General features: G+C 39.8%; 1 protein-coding gene across 4 annotated transcripts in view; it reads left to right on the top strand.

Moving 5' to 3' along the window:
• CATSPERB (cation channel sperm associated auxiliary subunit beta) overlaps positions 1-23,379 on the top strand; it is a 141,376-nt gene that overhangs the window by 97,045 nt on the left and 20,952 nt on the right. For all 4 annotated transcript variants that reach the window (XM_038544107.1, XM_038544106.1, XM_038544104.1 and 1 more), the window contains 4 exons: positions 7,062-7,252; positions 9,291-9,626; positions 16,741-16,880; positions 21,732-21,929. In XM_038544107.1, the coding sequence (XP_038400035.1) occupies positions 7,062-7,252; positions 9,291-9,626; positions 16,741-16,880; positions 21,732-21,929 (865 nt within the window). The remainder of the gene's footprint in view (positions 1-7,061; positions 7,253-9,290; positions 9,627-16,740; positions 16,881-21,731; positions 21,930-23,379) is intronic.

Raw genomic sequence — 23,379 nt, 5'->3', positions numbered from 1 at the left:
CTTTCCACTACCCCTTGTTTGTTTCCCAGAGTTAGGTGTCTCTCATGTTTTGTCACCCTCACTGATATTTTCACTCATTTTTTCTCCTTTTCCCTTTATTCCCTTTCACTAATTTTTATATTCCACAAATGAATGAGACCATATAATGTTTGTTCTTCTCTGATTGACTTATTTCACTCAGCATAATACCCTCCAGTTCCATCCACGTTGAAGCAAATGGTGGGTATTGGTCCTTTCTAATGGCTGAGTAATATTCCATTGTATACATAAACCACATCTTCTTTATCCATTCATCTTTCGATGGACACCGAGGCTCCTTCCACAGTTTGGCTATTGTGGACATTGCTGCTATAAACATTGGGGTGCACCGGCGTTTCACTGTAGCTATATATTTGGGGTAAATCCCCAGCAGTGCAATTGCTGGGTCATAGGGCAGATCTATTTTTAACTCTTTGAGGAACCTCCACACAGTTTTCCAGAGTGGCTGCACCAGTTCACATTCCCACCAACAGTGCAAGAGGGTTCCCCTTTCTCCACATCCTCTCCAACATTTGTTTCCTGCCTTGTTAATTTTCCCTATTCTCACTGGTGTGAGGTGGTATCTCATTGTGGTTTTGATTTGTATTCCCCTGATGGCAAGTGATGCGGAGCATTTTCTCATGTGCGTGTTGGCCATGCCTATGTCTTCCTCTGTGAGATTTCTGTTCATGTCTTTTGCCCATTTCATGATTGGATTGTTCGTTTCTTTGGTGTTGAGTTTAATAAGTTCTTTATAGATCTTGGAAACTAGCCCTTTATCTGATATGTCATTTGCAAATATCTTCTCCCATCCTGTAGGTTGTCTTTGAGTTTTGTTGACTGTATCCTTTGCTGTGCAAAAGCTTCTTATCTTGATGAAGTCCCAAGAGTTCATTTTTGCTTTTGTTTCTTTTGCCTTCGTGGATGTATCTTGCAAGAAGTTACTGTGGCTCATTCATTTGGGGAATATAAATAATAGTGAAAAGGAATAGAAGGGAAGGGAGAAGAAATGGGTAGGAAATATCAGAAAGGGAGACAGAACATAAAGACTCCTAACTCTGGGAAACGAACTAGGGGTGGTGGAAGGGGAGGAGGGCGGGGGGTGGGGGTGAATGCGTGACGGGCACTGAGGGGGGCACTTGACGGTATGAACACTGGGTGTTATTCTGTATGTAGGCAAATTGAACACCAATAAAAAATAAATTTATTATTAAAAATCATTTACACATTTTTAGTAAGGCTATTCATTAATTCAGTTAATAGTTATTGAGTGTCCATTATGTGTCGAGTCTTATACGGGGACTGGGAAGATTGTAGTAAGTAAAATAGACAAGGTCCTTACCCAAATGAAGACATTCTAATGACCAGAGACAGGTGACAAATAGATAAGCAAAAAAACCAAAATAGGGTCTTTAAAAAAATATTTTATTTATCCATGAGAGACACAGAGACAGAGACACAGGCAGAGGGAGAAGCTGGCTTCCCAGAGGGAGCCTGATATGGGACTCGGTCCCAGTACCCCTGGCTCATGCCCTGAGCCAAAGGCAAATGCTCAACCACTGAGCCACCCATGTGTCCTTAAACAAAATAGTTTTAGATTTAATATATCCTAAGAAGAAAATAAATTTGGTGAGAAGGATCATCAAAGAGCTGAGAACAAAGAGCAAAGAGCTAAGGAAAAAGCTTTCCAGTCAAAAGAAATTGCAAGTGTAGATGCATGCAACAAGAAAAAATTCAGTATCTTTAACAAGCAGAAAGGAAGCCTATGTGGCTGGTGCATAGTGAGATGGTGTGGTGGGAAGGTAATCAAGGAGGTAGGCAAGTGTCAGATCATATAAGTACCTTAGTCTACATGAGGAATTTAAATTTTATTCTGGGTGCCAAGCCTGGAGAGTTTTATGGAAAGAATGATTTATGCTTTTGAAAGATCTCTTTGACTACTATGAGAAGTACGGGACAGGGTGAGACCAGAAGTTTCCAGGCCTTTTGGAAAGCTATTGAAGTAACATAGGTAAGAGATGAAGGTGGCTGAAGCAGGTGCACTTGAGAGAAGACAGGATTTGATGGTAGGTTTCCTGTCAGAGGTATGACCAGAAGAACCATCCAGAATGATCAGGGTTTCTAGTTGCAGCTGGGTAGATGATGCCATTGTTTCCTGAAATGAAGAGTGCAGGATTATGCAGGGTAACCGAGGGCTCCGTATTAGAAATATACAGTTTGTGTTGTTTGTTAGGTACCAGGTAAACATGTGAAGTTGGTGGTTGGATGGATGCATGATTTTGTTGCTCACAGCCAGAACAGGAGCTCTGCCAAATGCAGTTGTTTGGCTTTAGATGCATCTGTACAGAGAAGAAAAGACCTAGGGTACTCCAGCAAGAAAGAGCAGGTAAGGATGGAGGCCCTTGCTAAGAGGGCTTAGAAGGAGCAGTGCGTGAGACAAAGGGAAAACCAGGAAAATATGAGGCTGTATAAACCAAGAAAGGTGGGTGTGTTTTAAAGTGTGGAGCAGACAGTTGTGACCCAGACTGCGAAAACTAAGGACAAAGACGTGACCCTTGGAGTAGTAACACCCTAGGCTATAGGAACCTTGATTAAAATAGTTTTATTGGGGGACACCTGGGTGGCTTGGTCAGCTGAGTGTCCGACACTTGGCTTTGGCTCAGGTCATGATCTCAGGGTCATGATTTCTGGGTCTCAAGATTGAGCCCTGCATTGGGCTCCACACTCAGCAGGGAGGTGGCTTAAAGATTCTCTCTCTCTCCCCCTCTGCCCCTCCTCCTGTTCTTTTTTTCCTCTCTCAAATACATAAATGAATCTTAAAAACCCCAGCGTCATTGAAGGTAGGAAGGGGGTGGGGGCAGGAGAGCATCAATCTTTGAATGGGAGCTGTGCACATGTAGGTAGTTAAGTCTGATGATGTTTGTCCTTTTGTAATATTTTCCCCACTCAGATACTCCTCTGCCTCAGGAACTCCCTGACACCTCTAATTTTAAGCCCATTATTCCAAATCCCCTTCCCTACTCCTTTAAAACCTGGTTTCCTACCTCTCCTGGGATGGTAGAGCGTGATTACCCCCAAGAGCAATCCTAGACACTTGAATAATGCACACCAGTGGAGGAGGGAGACAGCTTTGGTAGTTAAGGTGGCTGCCTGCCCATTGGTCATTGACTTCAGATGCCAAGAGGCTAAGTTTTTTTTTTTTTATCATCAATACACTTTTTTTTTTTTTGGAGAAGTTTTAGGTCCACAGCTAACTGAGCAGAAAGTACAGAGTTCTCGTATACCCCCCTCCACACCCACACCCACACCCCCTTCCACACTACCAATGCCCTCCATTATTGTGGTGCGCTTGTTACTACCTATGAACCTACACTGACATATGACCATCTGGATGCAACACAGATATGTATCTGTTCACCTACTGAAGGACAGCTTGGTTGCTTCAAAGTTTTTGGCAATTAGGAATAAAAGCCCTTAAAAAAAAAAAAAAGGAATAAAAGCCCTTATAAACATCCTTGTTTAGATTTTTGTGTGAGTTTAAGTTTTCAACTCATTTAGATCAATACCAGAAAATGTGATTGCTGGATCCCATGGTAAGAATATTTTTAGTTTTGTAAGAAACTGCTAAACTGTCTTCCAAAGCAGCTGTACAATTTGGCATTCCCACCAGCCGTGAATGCGAGTCCCTGTTGCTCCACGACCCTGCAGGCATTTGGTGATGTCCGCATTTTGTATTTTTGCCACTCTATTTTTTACTAATTTTTAAAAAATATTAAGTAGGCTCCACACCCAATGTGGGGCTGGAAGTAACAACCCTGAGATGAAGAGTCACATGCTCTACTGACTGAGCCAGCCAGGTGCCCCAATCATCTTTGCCATTCTGATAGGTGTGTAGTGGCATCTCATTGTCATTTTAATTTGCATTTTCTGATGACCTATGATGTGGAGCATCTTTTCATGTGCCTATCTGCCACCTGCATACCTACTTTAGTGAAGTATCTGTTCAGATCTTTTGCTATTTTTTAATTGGGTTGTTTGTCTTCTTACTGAGTTTGTAAGAGTGATTTGTACTGTAAGGGATCAGAATATACCACCCCAAAATATTCCAGTTTGGTATAAGGATTATTTTCAGTGGAGGCAATTGAGAAGAAGCAGACCCAAGAAAAAAATCCCTGACTTGAAACCCAAGTAGCCCCTTCATTAAAACACATGTGAGGACACTGGGACTCACAGGGATGGGGGTTTTACAGACATCACTCAACTGATAAATGACAGAGCTGATGCTTCTCCTCTGGTCTTCTAACAAAGAACATAGACTTTTATCATTTGTCTGAATTCTCATCTTAGAAAAAAACTGAAGAAAAAAGCCCAGCAAAGCAATTAAGCACACATGGAGAAAAAGGAAAAATTCTCAAATAAATAAATACATAACATCTTTGCAAAAAAGAAATGTAAAAAAAGAAAAAAGAGGGGTGCCTGTGTGGCTCAGTCGGTTAAGCATCCAACTCTTGGTTTTGGCTCAGGTCATGATCTCAGAGTTGTGAGATCCCGAGTCAGGTTCCACACTCAGAGGGGAGTCTACTTGAGGATGTTCTCTCCCTCTCTCTCTCTGCCCTTCTCTCTGCTTGTGTTCTCTCTCTCTCTCTAAAATAAATAAATCTTTTAAAAAAAGAAAGAAAATGAAAAGAAAAATTCTCTGCCTTCCCCTTCCCTACCAGAAAAGGCAAGACGATCTGTAATCTCCAAAGATTCTATCAGCCTGGAGACCTGAGTGGCATCTGCATAATAAATCTTACTAAATAAGATTTATCTTTCATTAGTTTCCCTCATGTATTAACTTTTCTGCAAGTTGGCGCTCCTGAAAGCCTAAACCCCTTTTCCTTTGTCTTGTCATTTCTCTACAAATTTACTGTTCCTTATTAAAATGTTTTGTAAAACTGTGGATTCTAACCATCCCTTTGAGTCCCTTATCGCTGACTTTTCTCTGGTGTGTAAACGTGACACACAGATTAATAAATTCTATTTGTTTTCCTCTTATAATCTGTCTTTTGTCAGTATAATTTCCAGGGCCTTAGATGCAGAATATGGGGAGGTAGAGGGGAAACAAAAGGCTTTTTTTCCTTCTCTGCAGTTTATTTTGGATAATAATCCTTTATCAAATGTGTCTTTTGCAAATATCGGTGCCCCCTCCCATCCCGCCCAGTCTGAGGCTTCTCCTCTAATCCTGTTGACAATGTTTTTCACACAGCAGAAGTTTTTAATTTTAATCAAGTACAACTTATCAATTTTTTTCTTTCACAGATCGTGACTTCAGTGTTGTATCTAAAAAGTCATCCCCATGCCCAGGGTCATGTAGGTTTTCTCCTGCATTAATCTTGTACTGGTTTTATAATTTTGCATTTTATACTTAAGTCTGTGATCCACTTTGAGCTAATTTTTGTGAAGGGCGTAAAGTCAGTGTCTAGATTTATTATATTTTTGCATGTGGGTATCCTAAGTTAACATTTTAAAGATAGATTTTTTTCCTTGTACTTACTCATTGTACAAATTACCCAAAAGTCAGTTAAACATGGTGGCACCTGGGTGACTCAGTGGGTTAAGTGACCAACTCTTGATTTGGCTCAGGTCATGACCTCAGAGTCCTGGGATCTAGCTCTGCACTAGACTCTGCACTCAGTGTAGAGTCTGCTTGTCCCTCACCCTCTGCTCCTCCATCCTGTCTCTGTCTCTCCCTCTCTCTCAAAGAAATAAAGCTTTCTAAAAAAGTCAAACATGAAAAAGCAAATTAAAATCACAACTGAATTCATTTTGATGAATTACCTATTAATCCTTTTAAATATGCATTTTAATTTTTAATTTTTTACTTTTTAAAGACTTCTTAAGATAAAATGTATGTAACATAAAGTGCACCATCTTAACCATTTAACGTATACCATACAGTAATTTTTAGTACATTCACAATGTTGTGCCATCATTACCACTAATTCTAGAACATTCCCATCACCCCAAAAAGAAACCCAGTGACTGCTCCGACTCTTCCCTCCCACCCCCTGGCAACCACAAGTCTACCCTCTGTCTCTATGATTTGCCTGTTACCCCAACTCCCCACCCACCTCCCTTTTCCACTACCCCTTGTTCGTCTCCCAGAGTTAGGACTCTCAAGTTCTGTCACCCTCACTGATATTTATGGGGAGAAGTATTAGGTTAACAGCATTTTAATTTTTTAATTAGCACTTTTAACCTTCTTTCATTTAGACATTATAAATGACCACTATCCTTATGTAATTAAAAATGCTTTCTAAATATGCTTTTAATTGTTGCATTTGTTCTAAGTAGATCATGTACTAATGTATTATCACTTACTTAATTTTCCTATCGTTGGCGTTTCTTCTAATTCTTATCATCATACCATGATGAACATCTCTGTGGAAAGCTTTTTTTTTTTTTTTTTCTGTTTCAAGTTATTGTCTTAGGATAGAACCCTGTCACTAGACTTATGGAATCAGAGGGGATAAACATAATGCTAGAGCTCTTAATGCATAGTGTCAATTTGCTTTCTGGGAAGTTTGTACCAACTTGCAGTCCATCAGTAGTGGATGAGTGTCTATCTCCACTCAATTCTTGCTGCTCCTGAACCGTGTCATTTAAAAATCTTTGCTGGGATCCCTGGGTGGCGCAGCGGTTTGGCGTCTTCCTTTGGCCCAGGGCGTGATCCTGGAGACCTGGGATCGAGTTCCACGTCGGGCTCCCGGCGCATGGAGCCTGCTTCTCCCTCTGCCTGTGTCTCTGCCTCTCTCTCTCTGTGTGACTATCGTAGATAAATAAAATAAAATAAAAATCTTTGCTAATTTAATGGGTGAAAAACTGTATTCAGTTGCTATAGGTGGTGTTTCATTGATTGCTAGTGAGGTCGAAAAAATGTTAACCAAGTATTCATTTGTTGACCATTTGTGGTACATTTTGTAAATCCAATGTTCACAGACTCACTCATTGAAACTACTGTTTTATCCAGATGGTTTTATTTTTGTTGATTTGGTTTTTAGGAAAACCGGAACAGCTTACATAAGAAAGGTATTACAACATAACACTCCTGAAGGATTTTTGTCTTCTGTCATTGCGGAAGTGATAGACCCTTTTGGAATAGAAGAAGCGAATACAAGCTCTTGCTTGTTTAGTTCCCTTTCTGTTAGTGAACTTGGAAATGTCTCCTATAAACTTACTCTTCAACCACAAAGTAAGTGTAATAATACAGTACAACTCTGATGGCTAGAAAAAAATTAAAAATCATCTTTTGGGAATATTGTTCATGCACATTTATAGGTGAACAGTAGATTTCAAAATTTAGTCCCATTGGTAATCTACTAAAGCCTACAAATGGTTAGGAGGAATTTTTGATTTCTAATATAATACAACCTAGCAATAATTTCATTGATATTTCATCAATAGTAGTGCCTGTCATTTATTTCTATAATGTTATTTTGTCTTCAGCAGTATTCAGAAGTGAAAGAAAATAGGAAGTCCAAAAAAAGGGAAGAAATAGAAAATAGGAAGTCCATGTATATTTTGCCCTACATACTAAAATAATCACGTAGAATATTTCTATTCAAAGGATTATGTATGATACAAAGCCAAAGCTAGTACAGTTTATTCTAAGGATTGGCTTCTATTGTGAGTAAATGAGAAGCCACTGGAGAAAGTAACATGATTGGACTTAGGTTTTAACAAGATCACTTTGGCTCCTGCATTGAGAGAGGACTGGGCAGGTGGAGGAAGGAGGTCAAGAAGGAAAGCCGAGATATCAGTTTCATGATTGCAGTAATCAAGAGAGAGATTATATCAAATGTAAGATACTTGTTACTTATCCAAGTAGAGAAATGAGGTTTATATTTAGGAAGACACACCTGGAGTTCAGGCAAGGCATCTGGACGGGAGATAGAAATGTGAGCAGTCAGTATCTGTATGACAATTGATGTTATGAGACCAGATGACATAACCTGGAAGATGAGTATAAATATGGAAAGGAAAAGGTCTAAGTTGCAATCTCTGGTTTTGCAACAATTAGTGATTAGAGAGATGGGAAAGAGTCAGGAAAGGAGAGCGGGTGGTCTGCTCAGAGAAGAACTAGGAGAAAGTGTCTCTCAGAGACACTGAGAGTGAGGAAGGTCTTTCAGGAAGAAGAGAAGTAGGTCAGGGGAGATGAGCAAGGAAAACTAGCCAGCAGATATGGGCAGGTGGTTGGTAACCCTGACAAAAGCTTTTGTTGGGTGGAGTAGTGTAGACAAAAATCTGATTGGATTAAGTTCTAAACAGTAAGGGGAGGGGAGGAATTGAAGATACTGAATGAAAGCAACTTTCTTGGGGGAATTTTGCTTACAAGGGGAGGAGAGAGATTATGTGACAGTTGGGGAGGAGAGAGATTATGAGTCAGTTAGTCATCTGACTCTTGGTTTCTGCTCAGGTCTTGAACTCAGGGTCCTGGGATTGAGACCCACTCCACATTCAGCAGGGAGTTTGCTTGGGATTCTCTCTCTTCCCTCTTTTATCTTCCTCCTCTCTCTCCAATAAATAAAAATAATAATAAAGTGGGAGAAATTAGAGCATGCTTACACAATAAAGGAAATTATGAGGGTGTCTTCTGACTACTTCTATTTATTTTTTCAGAATGAGTACATTGGTGGTTTCATGACCTATCAAAGACATTTGATCATGGCGAACCCCCCTTCCTTGAAACAGCCTTCTTGTGATTCCCCTTACATCCTCTTACATGATGGTGCTCCTCATAATCCTGCCCTAAAGTCTAGTTTCTTTTAAATTCTCATGCTCTTCCTAAACAATTATTCATCTACTCAACAAATATTTGTTGAGCACCGTCTATGTGATAGGCAGACCTCTAGGTCCTAGGGAAACACTGGCTATGTTATCCTTTGCTCATAGAATCACAATAAATATTCTAAGTTATTAAGGCTCTTGGCAGTTCTAAGTAAAGAAATCAGCTTTCTTATAATTACTTAGCCCTACGTGGGTGTTTTTTTTCTGCTGAGGATTTTATAGAATTAGTTTCATAGTAAAGATTCAAATATAGATTTGCACTTGACATATTTGTGATACTCTTTCTACAAAATAATTTGAATTCCAACCTCAAATCTGGCCAATGTGTTCTTTGGTTAAGACCATAGTTTGAAAACTCAAATAATGTTTTCATCAATTACGTCCACCAGTATGCTTGAAGAACATTAGCTATTTTATTTTATAATAAATTATTCCTGTTTTAGATCCAGGCATTAATTCCTCATTTCAAGATCTGGATATAGAGAAGACTGTGGTGATTCCTGGTTACAGCAGCTTCCTGATCACAAACATTTTAGATGCTAAGAATGCTTTGGCTATTGCTACTATGCCTGAAAGAATACTCAGCAATATTACCTTCCAAAAAGACTCCTGGTTCTTATATAACCTGGGGCACAGGAATGGACGAATTTGGACTATATATGCAAAACCATGTAATTATTGGTTTCAACATGATGATTCTCTATCCCTCAATGTCCTGAAATACATTGATCTGGGGAAATCTCATACTTTAAAAGTTAAGGTCATACCTAATACAAAAGGTAAGTTTATTTTTATTGGGAACATCAAAGGGAGATGATGTTGTTTTTCTTGAATGTAAAATATACTCTGATATTTCCATTATCCTTGGCTTACATAATAGCTGGCATTCTACTAGTAACAGTATTCGCTTCTAATTCTTGATTACTTACTACATGTGAGTCTAGGTACTTAATTATTTTTATGTATTTTTTATTTAATACTTACAACTCTTAAAGGTGAGATTTTTAATCCTTTAAAAATGAGGGTAAGTTAGCAGCCTAAGGTTACACAGGATTTTAGTTTAGATTTTTGCTGTCCTCTGAAAAGAAAACCATTTAGTTACTTCAGTATTGTCATAGTTATTTCAGGTATTTATTTTAAGCCAAAAAAAATGGCTTTTGAGTAATGTTCTATTTTCCTCATTTTTCCATGGCATTTATTCATTACAAAGGTAATATGAAACTTATTAAAATGATGGAGAAACAGCATACCGGAAAAATAAAATAAAACAAAAATTTTAGTAAATATCTGAGCTAGAAAGAGAGGAAGGGAAGATGAAGGGAAGGGAGGGAAAGAGAAGAAAATACTGTCACCAAAAATGAATGGGGAATTCAAAGTCAAAGAAATGAGCTACTTAGTTGCTCCCTGAGGATGTGAGTCCCAGGTATGGGCCATATAGGCAGAAGAATGGAGTTTAATGCCCAAGCATTAACAGAATAGACTTTGTGGTAGGAGGCTGGAACCAAGATATTAAGTAAAGCTAGAAGTTTAAATCATGAAAAAGGGGATCATGAAAACTCTACCCACCAACCCAAAGAGGGAGCTCAGGGGATTATCATCTCCATGAGACTCAAAGTGGAAAAAAAAAGGATCTCTGGTAAAAACCCCAAGTTCCAAGACTCTATTACCCCAAGAGACCACAAACCAGTTGTTGGAATCCAAAGCTGAGAAATAATTATAGCACATAGGCCCCAGTCTAGGCAAGCATAAAACCCTTGGTAGGAATACTTCCATAATCCAGGGAACATAGATTTCCATGGAAAAATTAATCTCCTTTGAACATGAATTGAGAAAAACATTTTAAAACTATGTAAGAAAATGACCTAACATAAGAAAGAGTCCACAGGCTCTCTCTCTCCAAGAACTTGATCTTTATTTTTATTTTATTTTATTTATTTATTTATTTATTTTTAATTTTTAAAAAATTTTTATTTATTTATGGTAGTCACACACAGAGAGAGAGAGAGAGAGAGAGGCAGAGACACAGGCAGAGGGAGAAGCAGGCTCCATGCACCGGGAGCCCGACGTGGGACTCGATCCCGGGTCTCCAGGATCGCGCCCTGGGCCAAAGGCAGGCGCCAAACCGCTGCGCCACCCAGGGATCCCTATTTATTTTTTAAGTAGGCTCCACACTCAGCATGGAGCCCAACACAGGGCTTGAACTCATGACTCTGAGATTAAGACCTGAGATCAAGAGCCAGCTGCTTAACTGACTGAGCCACCCAGGTATGCCATGAACTCAATCTTTAATTTCCAAGGACTTGAGATAATGGAAAAATCAGAAAGACACTATAAAACAAGTATATGTAGAAATCTCAAATGAAGATATATGAACCATAATGAAAGGACTTTTAAGGACTTTTAAGAAGGCCTCATGTGAAAAACAGAACCAAATATGACTTATACAGATGAAAATTATAAAAAAAATTAGAGGACATTTCTTTCTGTTTCAATCAATATTGTAGACTTAAATACTGTTAAAATAAACATTTCCTCTTAAAACCCTTAGAATCTTTTCTCATTGGTTATATGACTAATTGTCCATATTTCCTTCAAGTAATTTTAGAGTTTTAATTTTATAGTTTTAACTTTCCATCCAAGTCTTTAGTTTATCTAGATTTTGTTTTGATATATTGTAGGTGGTCAGCTAATTGTTCCAACATCACTTCTTGAAGAGTGTGTCCTGTCTTAACTGGTTTCAGAATACAGTAAACAATTGACCTGTAATTTTGACCATTCTGGATTTTTTTTTCCATTCTGGATTTTTAAATCTCTGTTCTTTTTTTATTTCTTTATATTCTGTTGTGCACAAATTCCACAGTGTTATAAGTATTTTAGCTTTAAAATATACCAGATTCATTGTTGGATGGTTTGATGGAAGCAAATAGTAACCAGCAAATCAACTCAATTGCCTCTTTGTAAAGAAAAGCCCAGTGCATGCTACTCAAAGGGTGGGTACCTAGACCACCCACATCAGCAGCAACTGGCTGCTTGTTAGAAGTGCAGAGTCTTTTGTAGTTCCACACAAATTTTAGAGGTGATTTTCTAAGTCTGTAAAAAAATCCTATTGGAATATTGATATGGATATTACATTGAGTCTGTAGGTCACTTTAGGTATGAATATTTAAACAATACTAATTCTTGCAATTTATGAACACAGGGTTATCTTTCCATTTATTTGTGTCTTCTTAAATTTCTTTCACTGATGTCTCATGTACAGGTCTTTTACCCTCTGTTAAATTTATTCCTATGTATTGTATTCTTTTCAATGCTATTGTAAATGGGACCATTTTCTTAATTTCTCTTTTGGATAGTTCATTGTCAGTGTATAGAAACACAACTGATATTTGTATTTTGACTTTGTACTGTACAACTTTACTTCTCTCTATGTAAGATCCTGCCATCTACAAACAGAGACAATTTTACTCCTTCCTTTCTGATTTGGATTCCTTTTATTTCTTTTTCTTGCCTAATCATTCTGGGTAGGACTTCCAGTACTATGTTGAAGAGAAGTAGCGAGAGCAGTGCATCCTTGTCTTGTTCCTGATCTTAGAGGCAAAGTTTTAAGCTTTGAGTATGACAAGTATGATGAATATGAATATGGTGTTAGCTATGGTCTTGTCATATGTGACATTTATTGTATTGAGATACATTCCTTCTATATTTAATTTGTCAAGAGGTTTTTATCATGAATGGGCATTGAATGTTGTTGAATGCTTTTTATGTATCTGTTGAGATGATCAATGATTTTTGCTCTTTATTCTGCTAATGTTCTATATCACATTAAAGACCCTGAGTAGCTAAAGCAGTCTTTAGAAAGAACAAAACTGGAGGTATCACACTCCCTGACTTCAAACTATATTACAACACTATATTAATGAAAACCTTATGGTCCTGACATAAAAACCACACACATAGCCCAACGGAGCAAAACACAGACCCCAGAAATGAGCCCACACATATATGGTTAATTAATCCTTGACAAGGGAGCCAAGAACACACAGTGGGAAAAGGACAGTCTTTTCAATAAAGTGTTGGGGAAATTGGATAATCACATCCAAAACCATGAAAGTGAACCCCTATTTTACACCCTCACAAAAATTAATGAAATGGATTAAAGGCTTAAACATAAGACCTAAAACCATAAAACTCCTAGAAGAAAACATAGGGGAAAAGGTCCTTGACTTTGGTCTTGGCACTGACATTTCTGGTTATGACACAAAAATCAAAGGCAACAAAAACAAAAGTAAATAAGTGGGACTATGTCAAACTAAAAAGCTTCTGCACAGCAAAGGAAACCATCAGAAAAATGAAAAGACAGCCTTTGGAGTGGGAGAAAATGTTTGCAAACCATATGTCTGATAAGGGGTTAATATCTAAGCTATATAAGGAACTCATACTGCTCAATAGCAAAAAACAAAATCCCACAAATAATGCAATTTAAAAATGGGCAAATGAATAGACATTTTTCAAAGAAGACATATGGCCAACAAATACAGGAAAAGGGGTTCAACACCACAAATCATTGGGAAAACTCAAATCAAAACCACAATGAAATATCACCTCAAACCTGTTAGAATGACAAGTATCAAAAAGACAAGACATGACAAGCGTTGGTGAGGATGTGGACAAAAAGGGAACCTTCGTACACTGTTGGTGGAAATGCAAACTGGGGCAGCCGCTATGGAAAACAATATGGCAGTTCCTCAAAATATTAAAAATAGAACTACCATATGATCCAGCAATCCCACTTGTGGGTGTATATCTGAAGAAGACAAAATCAGTATTTCAAAGAGCTATCTGCACCCCATGTTCATTGCAGGTTATAATAGCCAAGATACAGAAACAACATAAGTGTCAGTTGATGGATGGATGGATAAAGAAAACAGGTGTGTGTGTGTGTGTGTGTTTGTGTGTGTGTGATGGATTATTATTAAGCCATAAAAAATAAGGAAATTCTGCCATTTACAGCAACATAGATGAAACTGGAGGATATTTTGCTAAGTGAAATAAGCCACATAGAGATAGACAAGAACTGTATCATCCCATTCAGATGTGGAATCTAAGTTTTAAAAGTCCAACTCGGGATCCCTGGGTGGCTCAGTGGTTTGGCGGCTGCCTTTGGCCTAGGGTGTGGTTCTGGAGTCCCGGAATTGAGTCCCACATCAGGCTCCCTGCATGGAGCCTGCTTCTCCCTCTGCCTGTGTCTCTGCCTCTCTCTCTCTCTCTCTCTCTCCTCTCTCTGTGTGTCTATCATGAATAAATAAATAAATAAATAAATAAATAAATAAATAAATAAATATCTTCAAAAAAATAAAAGTCCAACTCATAGAAATAGAATAAATGCTGGCTGCCAGGGGTTAGGTAGTAGAAAAAATGGACATGTTGGTCAGTGGATACAAACTTCTTGTAAAATGAACAAGTTCTAGGGGATATAACATATGGCTTGAGGCCTATAGTTAATAATACTGTATTGGGGGCACTTGGGTAGCTCAATCAGCTAAGCATCCGACCCATGATTTTGGCTCAGGTCATGATCTCAGGGTTGTGAGATCAAGGGTCATGAGACTGACCCACATTAGGCTCTGTCCTGGGTGTGGAACTTGCTTAAAATTTTCTCTCTCCCTCTCCCCCTCTCTCCCTACATTCTCTTTCCCTCAAAATTATAATTACAATGATGATGGTGATATACTATGTATATGTATACGTATGTATACTTGAAAAATTGCTAAGAGAATAGATCTTACATGTTCTCACTACACACACAAAGTAACTGTGAAGTGGTGAGTGTGTTCATTTAATTTTGGTGATCACTTTACAGTGTGTGTGTATATATACATATATATATATGAAATCATCACGTTATATGCTTTAAATACATACAATATTCTTTGTCAGTTATACCTCAGTAAAGCTGAGGTGGGGGATGTGCAACCTCAGCCCTCTCCGCAGACCCTGGTAAATCAGAATCTGCATTTTAACAGAAATATCCAGTGATAGTTTAGGAATCACTGGCCAGGTCACTTTGGTTTAAAGGAAACTGCTACAGATGAGACTTCAGGCAAATGATTTTCTCCTTCTCAGCCCCGATTTACTGATTAGCAATGATGGCAGATAGACTACATGGTCTGTCAAATCTCTTCTTCTATTAAATTTCTCAGTGTGGAGCGATTCTAAGCAGGTGGCTTGCAGGCAGAAACTGGCCTGATGACATGTCATGTGACCTGCTTAGTTTTGTCTTGGCAACGGTGGGCTGATGGCTTCTGAAACTGAGCCATGCAGCTCAGTGTGATCATTCCTGTCCAAGTAACCTTTCCAAATGGAGGGAGTGAGATTTCTGTGAGAAAATATTTGTGAAGCTAACTTATTCTAAGAACCATCAGAGTTAACTCTATATAAATTACTAACTATATTTGTAGCCATTATGAAGCCTTCATAATACATCATGTAGATGATCTAGAATCTTGACTAGCTACTCATTATGAAATTGTTTGAAATTTTCATGACTAGACCATTCTCTTACACCATACACAAAGATAAACTCAAAATGGATGAAAGATCTAAATATGAGACAAGAATCCATCAAAATTCTAGAGGAGAACACAGGCAACACCCTTTTTGAACTTGGCCACAGCAACTTCTTGCAAGATACATCTAGGAAGGCAAAGAAAGCAAAAGAAAAAATCAACTATTGGGACTTCATCAAGATACAAAACTTCTGCACAGCAAAAGAAACAGTCAACAAAACTAAAAGACAGTCTACAGAATAGGAGAAGATATTTGCAAATGACATATCAAATAAAGGGCTAGTATCCAAGATCTATAAAGAACTTATTAAACTCAACAGCAAAGAAACAAACAATCCAATCATGAAATGGGCAGAAGACATGAACAGAAATTTCACCATAGAAGACATGCACATGGCCAACAAGCACATGAGAAAATGCTCCACATCACTTGCCATTAGGGAAATACACATCAAAACCACAATGAGATACCACCTCACACCAGTGAGAATGGGAAAAAATAACAAGGCAGGAAATCACAAATGTTGGAGAGGATGTGGAGAAAGGGGAACCCTCTTGCACTTTTGGTGGGAATGTGAACTGGTGCAGCCACTCTGGAAAACTGTGTGAAGGGTCTATTAACTCAGAGAGTTAATAATAGAGCTACCCTATGACCCAGCAATTGCACTGCTGGGGATTTATCCCAAAGATACAGATGCAGTAAAATGCCGGGACACTTGCACCCCAATGTTTATAGTAGCAATCTCCACAATAGCCAAACTGTGGAAGAAGCCTCGGTGTCCATTGACAGATGAATGGATAAAGAAGATGTGGTCTATATATACAATGGGATAATAGCCATCAGAAAGGACAAATACCCACCATTTGCTTCGACATGGATGGAACTGGAGGGTATTATGCTGAGTGAAATAAGTCAATCAGAGAAGGACAATCATCATATGGTGTCACTCATATGGGGAATATAAAAAAAAAATAGTGAAAGATATCCTAGGGGAAAGGAGAGAAAATGAGTGGGAAAGAGATACAGAACATGAGAAACTCCTAACTCTGGGAAATAAACAAGGGATAGTGGAAGGGGAGGCGGGTGGGTAGACGAGGTGACTGGGTGATGAGAACTGAGGGGGGGCACTTGACGGGATGAGCACTGGGTGTTATGTGTTGGCAAACTGAACTCCAATAAAAAAAATCTACAAAAAAAGGGAATAAAAGAAATAAATAAAATTTTTATGATTTTAATTTTTTTCTTTTTTAGTTTCTGAATTTTTTTTTTTTTTACTATAATTGGCACACAATAATTTAGTTTTAACCTATGGCTTTGTGTCCATAGGTGTTCGAACACTTGAAATACCGCTCCTGAAAGTCATTGTTGGAAATGCAAATTTGTTGGAAGTCAAAGTTGAAGGTTCTTTTGACGACACTGATAGTTACCTAATGAAAATTTCTGGGGCTAGCAAAGCTTTACGTCAAGTAAGGTTTCCTTTAATTACAAAAAACTCTATTAATTATGGAAAACTTACACTGTAAATTAAGAGAAGGAAGGGAAAATTTCACATAATCCTGCCTCTCAAGAATGACCAAGCCGTACAGCATTACACAACAGCGGCTCAGTGAGTGAGCTTTGGACAAGACTGCCTGGTATAGATCACACTCCTGGTGCTGTTGTGAATGTGGGAAGGTCCTTTACTATGGCTAAGTTTCCTAATCCACAAAATGTGTATGATAACACCTACCTCATGGGCAGTTTCTGAGAATTCAACGTGATCATTCAAATAGGGCACCTAAAACAATGTATGGCACATGGAAAATGCTCTGTCACTATGAACTGACAGTACTTTTCTTTTTTTCCTAAAACTGGGAGAGTGTTATATGTACACTTTGAACATGTTATCCCTTCCACTTAACTGTATGATTTAATCCTTTTGAGTTACTAAATATTCTTCTACAATGCCAAAATTATTTTTATCATGGAGACTTTCAGATATAGACCAAAGCAGAATTTTCTGTATACTTAGTACTCAAATGATAGTCAAGACTTTGCTATTTTTGTTTCATCATCCTCGCCCCACCTTTTGGGTTTTGGTTTATAGTCTGAGGTATTTTAGAATGAAAGCAAACTTGTAATTTCATTCCTTCCATAATTCAATATATATCTCTAAAAAATATGTGCATTATCTCTCATATAACCATTATGATGCAATTGTTGTTCCTAAAACTTTTTAAACTAATTTTTTGGTATCTACAAAATCTAGTGCATAATCAAATTTCCCAATTTTCTCAAAAAATATTTTGATGTTATGTTTGAATTGGGTTCCAAACCAGATCCACATGGTATGTGATTATTTTCTCTGAAGCATTGTAGGTACCAGTCCATTTTCTTCACTTGCCATTGAATTGTAGAAATTGGATCAGTTGTATTATAGAATATCCAACAGTTTGGATTCTTTTGTTTGCTTCCCTGTCTCTCATGTAATTTGTGCCTCTCTCCCACCGCAGTGATATTTCCTTTAATAGAACCCTATGTAGCTTTTGGTTCAATGTGTTTTGGTAAAAAAGTTTAAAGACATATCATTTTCAATGGCTATAGAGTATGGGGACAGAGGTATCAGAGTCTACAGCATCACTACAGTTATTAGTATTTCTACATTTAAGAAAAAAAATTGTTTGTTTTGAGAGAGACACAGAAAGAACATGAATTGGGGGAAGGGCAGAGGGAGCTGGAGAAGGAGAAGCAGACTCCCTGCTGAGCACAGGACCCTGGGATCACGACCTGAGCTGAAGTCAGATGCACCCAGGTACCCCAGCATTTCTACATTTTTAAAATTCCAAAAATACTTTAAAATTTCCAACATAATTCATCAAATTTTGCTGAATATTTAATATTGTTCAAGGTTCAAGCACATGTATTGTGCATAAATTCCTCTTAAAAACATACCTTTGTGAAATACAGCGATTGTCAAGTGAATAACTTCTTTTCAGAATGTTATGCAGAAGTGATTTTATTTACATCATCCAAAAAAATGTCTAGGTGCTCATCAGTAAAGGATGGAAGCATCAGTGAGTTGGGTGCAATATTGGGGTTTACTGTAGGGGCACCTGGGCAGTGCAGTTGGTTAAGCGTCCGACTCTTAATATCAGCTCTTTTCAGGATCTCGGGGTCATGAGAGCAAGTCTGAGCAGAGCTCTTCACTCAGTGGGGAGTCTGATGGAGACTTTCTCTCTCTTTGCTGCTCCATACCCCACAGAAGAATAAAAAAATAAAAATAATGGGTTTATTTCATAAGTTTTCCTCTTTTTTCCTGTATATTTTTTGAGTTCGATTTGCCAATGTATTGTATAACACCCAGTCTCATCCTGTCAAGTGCCCCCTCAGTGCCCGTCACCCAGTCACCCCGTCCCCCCACCTGCCTCCCCTTCTACTACCCCCTGTTCATTTCCCAGAGTTAGGAGTCTCTCATGTTCTCTGATATTTCCCACTCATTTCCTCTCCTTTCCCCTTTAATCCCTCTCACTATTTTTTATATTCCCCGAATGAATGAGACCATATAATGATTGTCCTTCTTCGATTGACCTACTTCACTCAGCATAATACCCTCTAGTTCCATCCACCTTGAAGCAAATGGTGGGTATTTCTAATGGCTGAGTAATATTCCGTTGAAGACCACATCTTCTTTGTCCATTCATGGACACCGAGGCTTCTTCCACAGTTTGGCTATTGTGGACATTGCTGCTAGAAACATCGGGGTGCAGGTGTCCCGGCGTTTCATTGCATCTGTATCTTTGGGGTAAATCCCCAGCAGTGCAATTGCTGGGTCGTAGGGCAGGTTTATTTTTAACTCTTTGAGGAACCTCCACACAGTTTTCCAGAGTGGCTGCACCAGTTCACATTCCCACCAACAGTGCAAGAGGGTTCCCCTTTCTCCACATCCTCTCCAACATTTGTTGTTGGGGGTGGATTGGGAGATGGTGGTGGTGACGAAGTTGTAGTGGCAGGAGAATGTAGTCTACCTAAGTGGCCCTAGAAGGTGATCTTCTTGCTTCTGAGTATATAGAAGATACTCAGTCCCAAATTCATATAAAAGAGCCATACTTGTAGAAAGCCCCAACATTGACCACCAAAACATAAATGAGATAAAATATTGGGGCAGAATGGTAAGGAAGAGAAAATATAATCTCACAGAATGAACCAGCACGGTTTTTTACTTGGTTCTGGGTGTATACTGTTCATGTTTTTTTGAAGGTATTCTGCCATTGTAGAACAAAATGAGGCAGAGAAAAAAAAAAACCCACAAAACAACAACCCATATCTTGCATATCTCCCCAAATTGAGTATGTTGAAGGGAATCCAGAAGGGGAAAATATATCTAGGACGTGTAATTGTAGATATATGAAAGTCAAAAAGGAAGAAACTTAAATAAAAGTGAAGACGTGGTAAAATATTGTAGTTAAGGTGGAAAAAGAGAAAAAATATTGGAAATTTTTAGTCTGATATAAAAATGAGTTGTACTGGAAGAAGGAAAAAAAATTTAAAAGTAGGGGGACCCTCTAGTTCTATATTACTGTTTCCCTTGGTACTGGAGCTTTCCAGTGCTGCTTGGTCGAGAACTTGCTCTTCCTGGGTTCTTCCAGCTGGTCTTCTGGGGGAGGGGCTGCTGTGCTGATTCTCAGGTGTATACACCTGGGGGAGATGCCCCGCCTCCTGCCAGGTGCTGGGCTCCGTGGGAGCTGTTGACCCCGTGAGGCCCCTGTTCCCTGGTGGCCCCAGCGTTCCCAGGCGCACGGTGACACCAGGAGGAAGGATACCACTGGAGGCCACCAGGTCTCCAGGCCTGTAGTCCGCTCCCCGCAGTAACCACCCGTAGCTCCCAGTCTGCACTGGCCTAGGTGCTCCTGCGGTGGTGCGGGTGCGCTGACCTGCACAGCTTGGGGGCGCTGGGGGCAGGAGCGTCCTCGCTGTCCTGGGCCCTCCCAGCCTCCGCCTGTCCCCGGGGAAGCGCAGGAATCGGGGCTGTGTCCCCGGCGCCCTGGGCTCGGGGCCTGCGCTGCTGGAATCGCGCTCCCGGGTCGCAGCTCCCACTGGCCGCAGGGCGCAGCCGCCTTGCCCGGAGCCCTTGCCGGACCGACTGGCTTCTCCGGGGGCCCCGCTGGGCGCGCGCTCCGCCCCTTACCGAGGTCGGCCGAGGCGGGGGGCTTTCTCCCTGGGGGCGCTTCCTGTGCTAGTGACCCCGGGAGACTGGAGGCTCCGCTGCCCCCGCTGCGGGCCTGGGCCTTTGCGTTGGGGAAGAGTCCGGGGCGGAGTTTTAAAGTCCCCACATCTCCGGGGCGGGCTCTGCTGTCCCGAGGCTCCCGCCGCCCCCCTAGCCTGGCTCCTCGCAGGGGCCCCTTTCCCACTTGATTCTGTTTTATGCTATTTTTTCCGCCTTCCTACCTAGTTAGAAGCAAAAACCCTTCTGTCTGTAGCTTCCGGCGGTTCTCTCTTTACATCTCAGGTGGAACTCGTAGGTGTTCAGGATGGTTAGGAAGTGATCCCGGTGGGTTGGCGGGGCCGGGTGAGGCGAGGACCCTAGTGCTCTGCCGTCCGGCCCCGCCCGCCTCTCTGCAAGTTTTTCTCATTTCCAGTGTTTGCCCACACCTGTCAGATTGCAATGTATTTCTTCCTGGAGGAAAAAGAAAAGATTTTCTGTTATGATTTATTCTCAAACAGATATTTATGGTTGAATGTATCCCTCTGTTTCTTTCTGTATAGCCTTTAGTTGGTCGCCCTGTTAGTCCACTTGGGCCGCCACAGCGAAATGCCACACACAAGGCGGGTTAAACAACAGAAGTTTATAATCTCACAGCTGTGGAGGGTCTGCAGGGTTGGTTTCTCCGGAGGGCTCACCCTCTGGCTTGCAGGCAGCCCTCCTTTCCCTGCATCTTTTTTTTTTCTTTACCTGCCCAGAACAGCAAGGTTTTTAAAAATTTTTAATTAGAGTCAGGGTTGGGGAAGTTTATTTTATTTATTTTTGTGTATATATATATATATATATATATATATATATTTTTTTTTTTTATCAGAGTTTGCTGCATCTTCACCCAGTCCTTGCACCGCGGGAGTCTGGGTTCAAATTCCCTCTTGTTATAAGGACGGCCATCATATGGAATTAGGGCTCACCTTGATGGTGTCAACTTAACTTCATCCCCTCTTGAAAGGCCCTACTTCTGAGTATAGCTGCCTTCTGATATCCTGGGGTTAGAGCTTCTACAGATACATTTTGGGTGGACACGTTTCAGCCTGTAACAGTTACCTTAAATAACCTTACTTTCTTTGCATGTTTTCAGGGTTCAACCTCATTGGGATTAGTTGTTTGGGGAGCATCTACCCAGTGCTCTGTCACAACCATTGTGCCAACGTTGAAGAACAGCTGTAGTTATCTCAAATCTATGCATCACATTCCTAGTAAAGTTATCCCACTGGAAGACTGGATTAGTGGCATTCACAAAGACAGTCAGGGTTTCAATATGATCAAGACTTTGCCGGTAAGAACCCTAAATGGATGGTTTTAAGGTTACCGTGATATATTACTTTTTATGTAATTGGCTGGCCATCCCATCTTAGCATTTCTTTCCTGAGATGCGCAAAACACTCCAGTTTATTGTTCAATCTCCCTGTCATCTTGAAGACGTGATGATTACTTATTTCTAAAATGCCAATACTTCCTGAAATAAGGATTTTTCCTGGTAACTTAGCCTCACCATTTTAAAAATAATTTTATGCTCTATTATGATCGCATAATCTTGGGGATGTTGTGTTATGTACATTATCTATCTTTATGTTGACCTGTCCCTGGTTCCCTCCTATTGGTTCCATTTTGATGTAGTTACAATTTTAATTTCTGCCCTGTCAGAATCTGTGACATTTTAAAAAACATATATTATTATTCTTTGCCAACTAACTAATTACTTATGATTTTCTCTGTAATGAAAAAAGCTACGGGGCCTCACAGGATAAACAACCCTCACTGAGCTTCACAGTGGCCTCACGGGATAAACAGGTTAAACAACTTTCACTGAGCCCTGCACCAGGCAGGGGGCTGAGCAGCTCCCCCAAGTGCTCACACCTGAGTATCAGCACAGCAGGCCCCTCCCCCAGAAGATAAGCTAGACGACAGGGGGAAAGCAAGTTATTCACCAAGCAACACAGGAAAGTTCCAAGGGAAGTCGAGGGATTTATAGTATAGAGAATCAGAGGATACTCCCCCTTGTTTTTTGTTTTGTTTGCTCCCCACCCTTTTTTCATTTCTCCTCTTTTTTTCTTCTTTTTTTTTTCTTTTCTTCTTTCTCTTCTCCTTTTCCCAATACAACTTGTTTTTGGCCACTCTGCACTGAGCAAAATGACTAGAAGGAAAATCTCACCTCAAAAGAAAGAATCAGAAACAGTCCTCTCTCCCACAGAGTTACAAAAATTTGGATTACAATTCAATGTCAGAAAGCCAATTAAAGCACAATAATAAAGCCACTGATGGCTCTAGAAAAAAGCATAATGGACTCAAGAGACTTCATGACTGCAGAATTTAGATCTAACCAGGCAGAAGTTAAAAATCAATTAAATGAGATGCAATCCAAACTAGAGGTCCTAACGACGAGGGTTAACGAGGTACAAGAACGAGTGAGTGACATAGAAGACAAGTTGATGGCAAAGAGGGAAACTGAGGTAAAAAGAGACATGAGGATAGATTAAGGGAAATAAGTGACAGCCTCAGTGACGTTTAATTGGGGTTCCTGAGGGCGCCGAAAGGGACAGAGGTCCAGAATCTGTATTTGAACAAATCATAGATGAAACTTTCCTAATCTGGGAAGGGAAACAGGCATTCAGATCCAGGGAATAGAGAGATTCCCCCCCCCCAAATCAATAAAAACCGCTCAACACCTTGACATATAATAGTGAAGCTTGCAAATTCCAAAGATAAAGAGAAGATCATTAAAGCAG

This window comes from Canis lupus, chromosome 8, assembly GCF_011100685.1.
Source record: "Canis lupus familiaris isolate Mischka breed German Shepherd chromosome 8, alternate assembly UU_Cfam_GSD_1.0, whole genome shotgun sequence".
Lineage (NCBI taxonomy): Eukaryota > Metazoa > Chordata > Mammalia > Carnivora > Canidae > Canis > Canis lupus.
The sequence above is the reverse complement of the archived record's forward strand: the minus strand, read 5'-3'. Positions and strand labels throughout refer to the sequence as shown.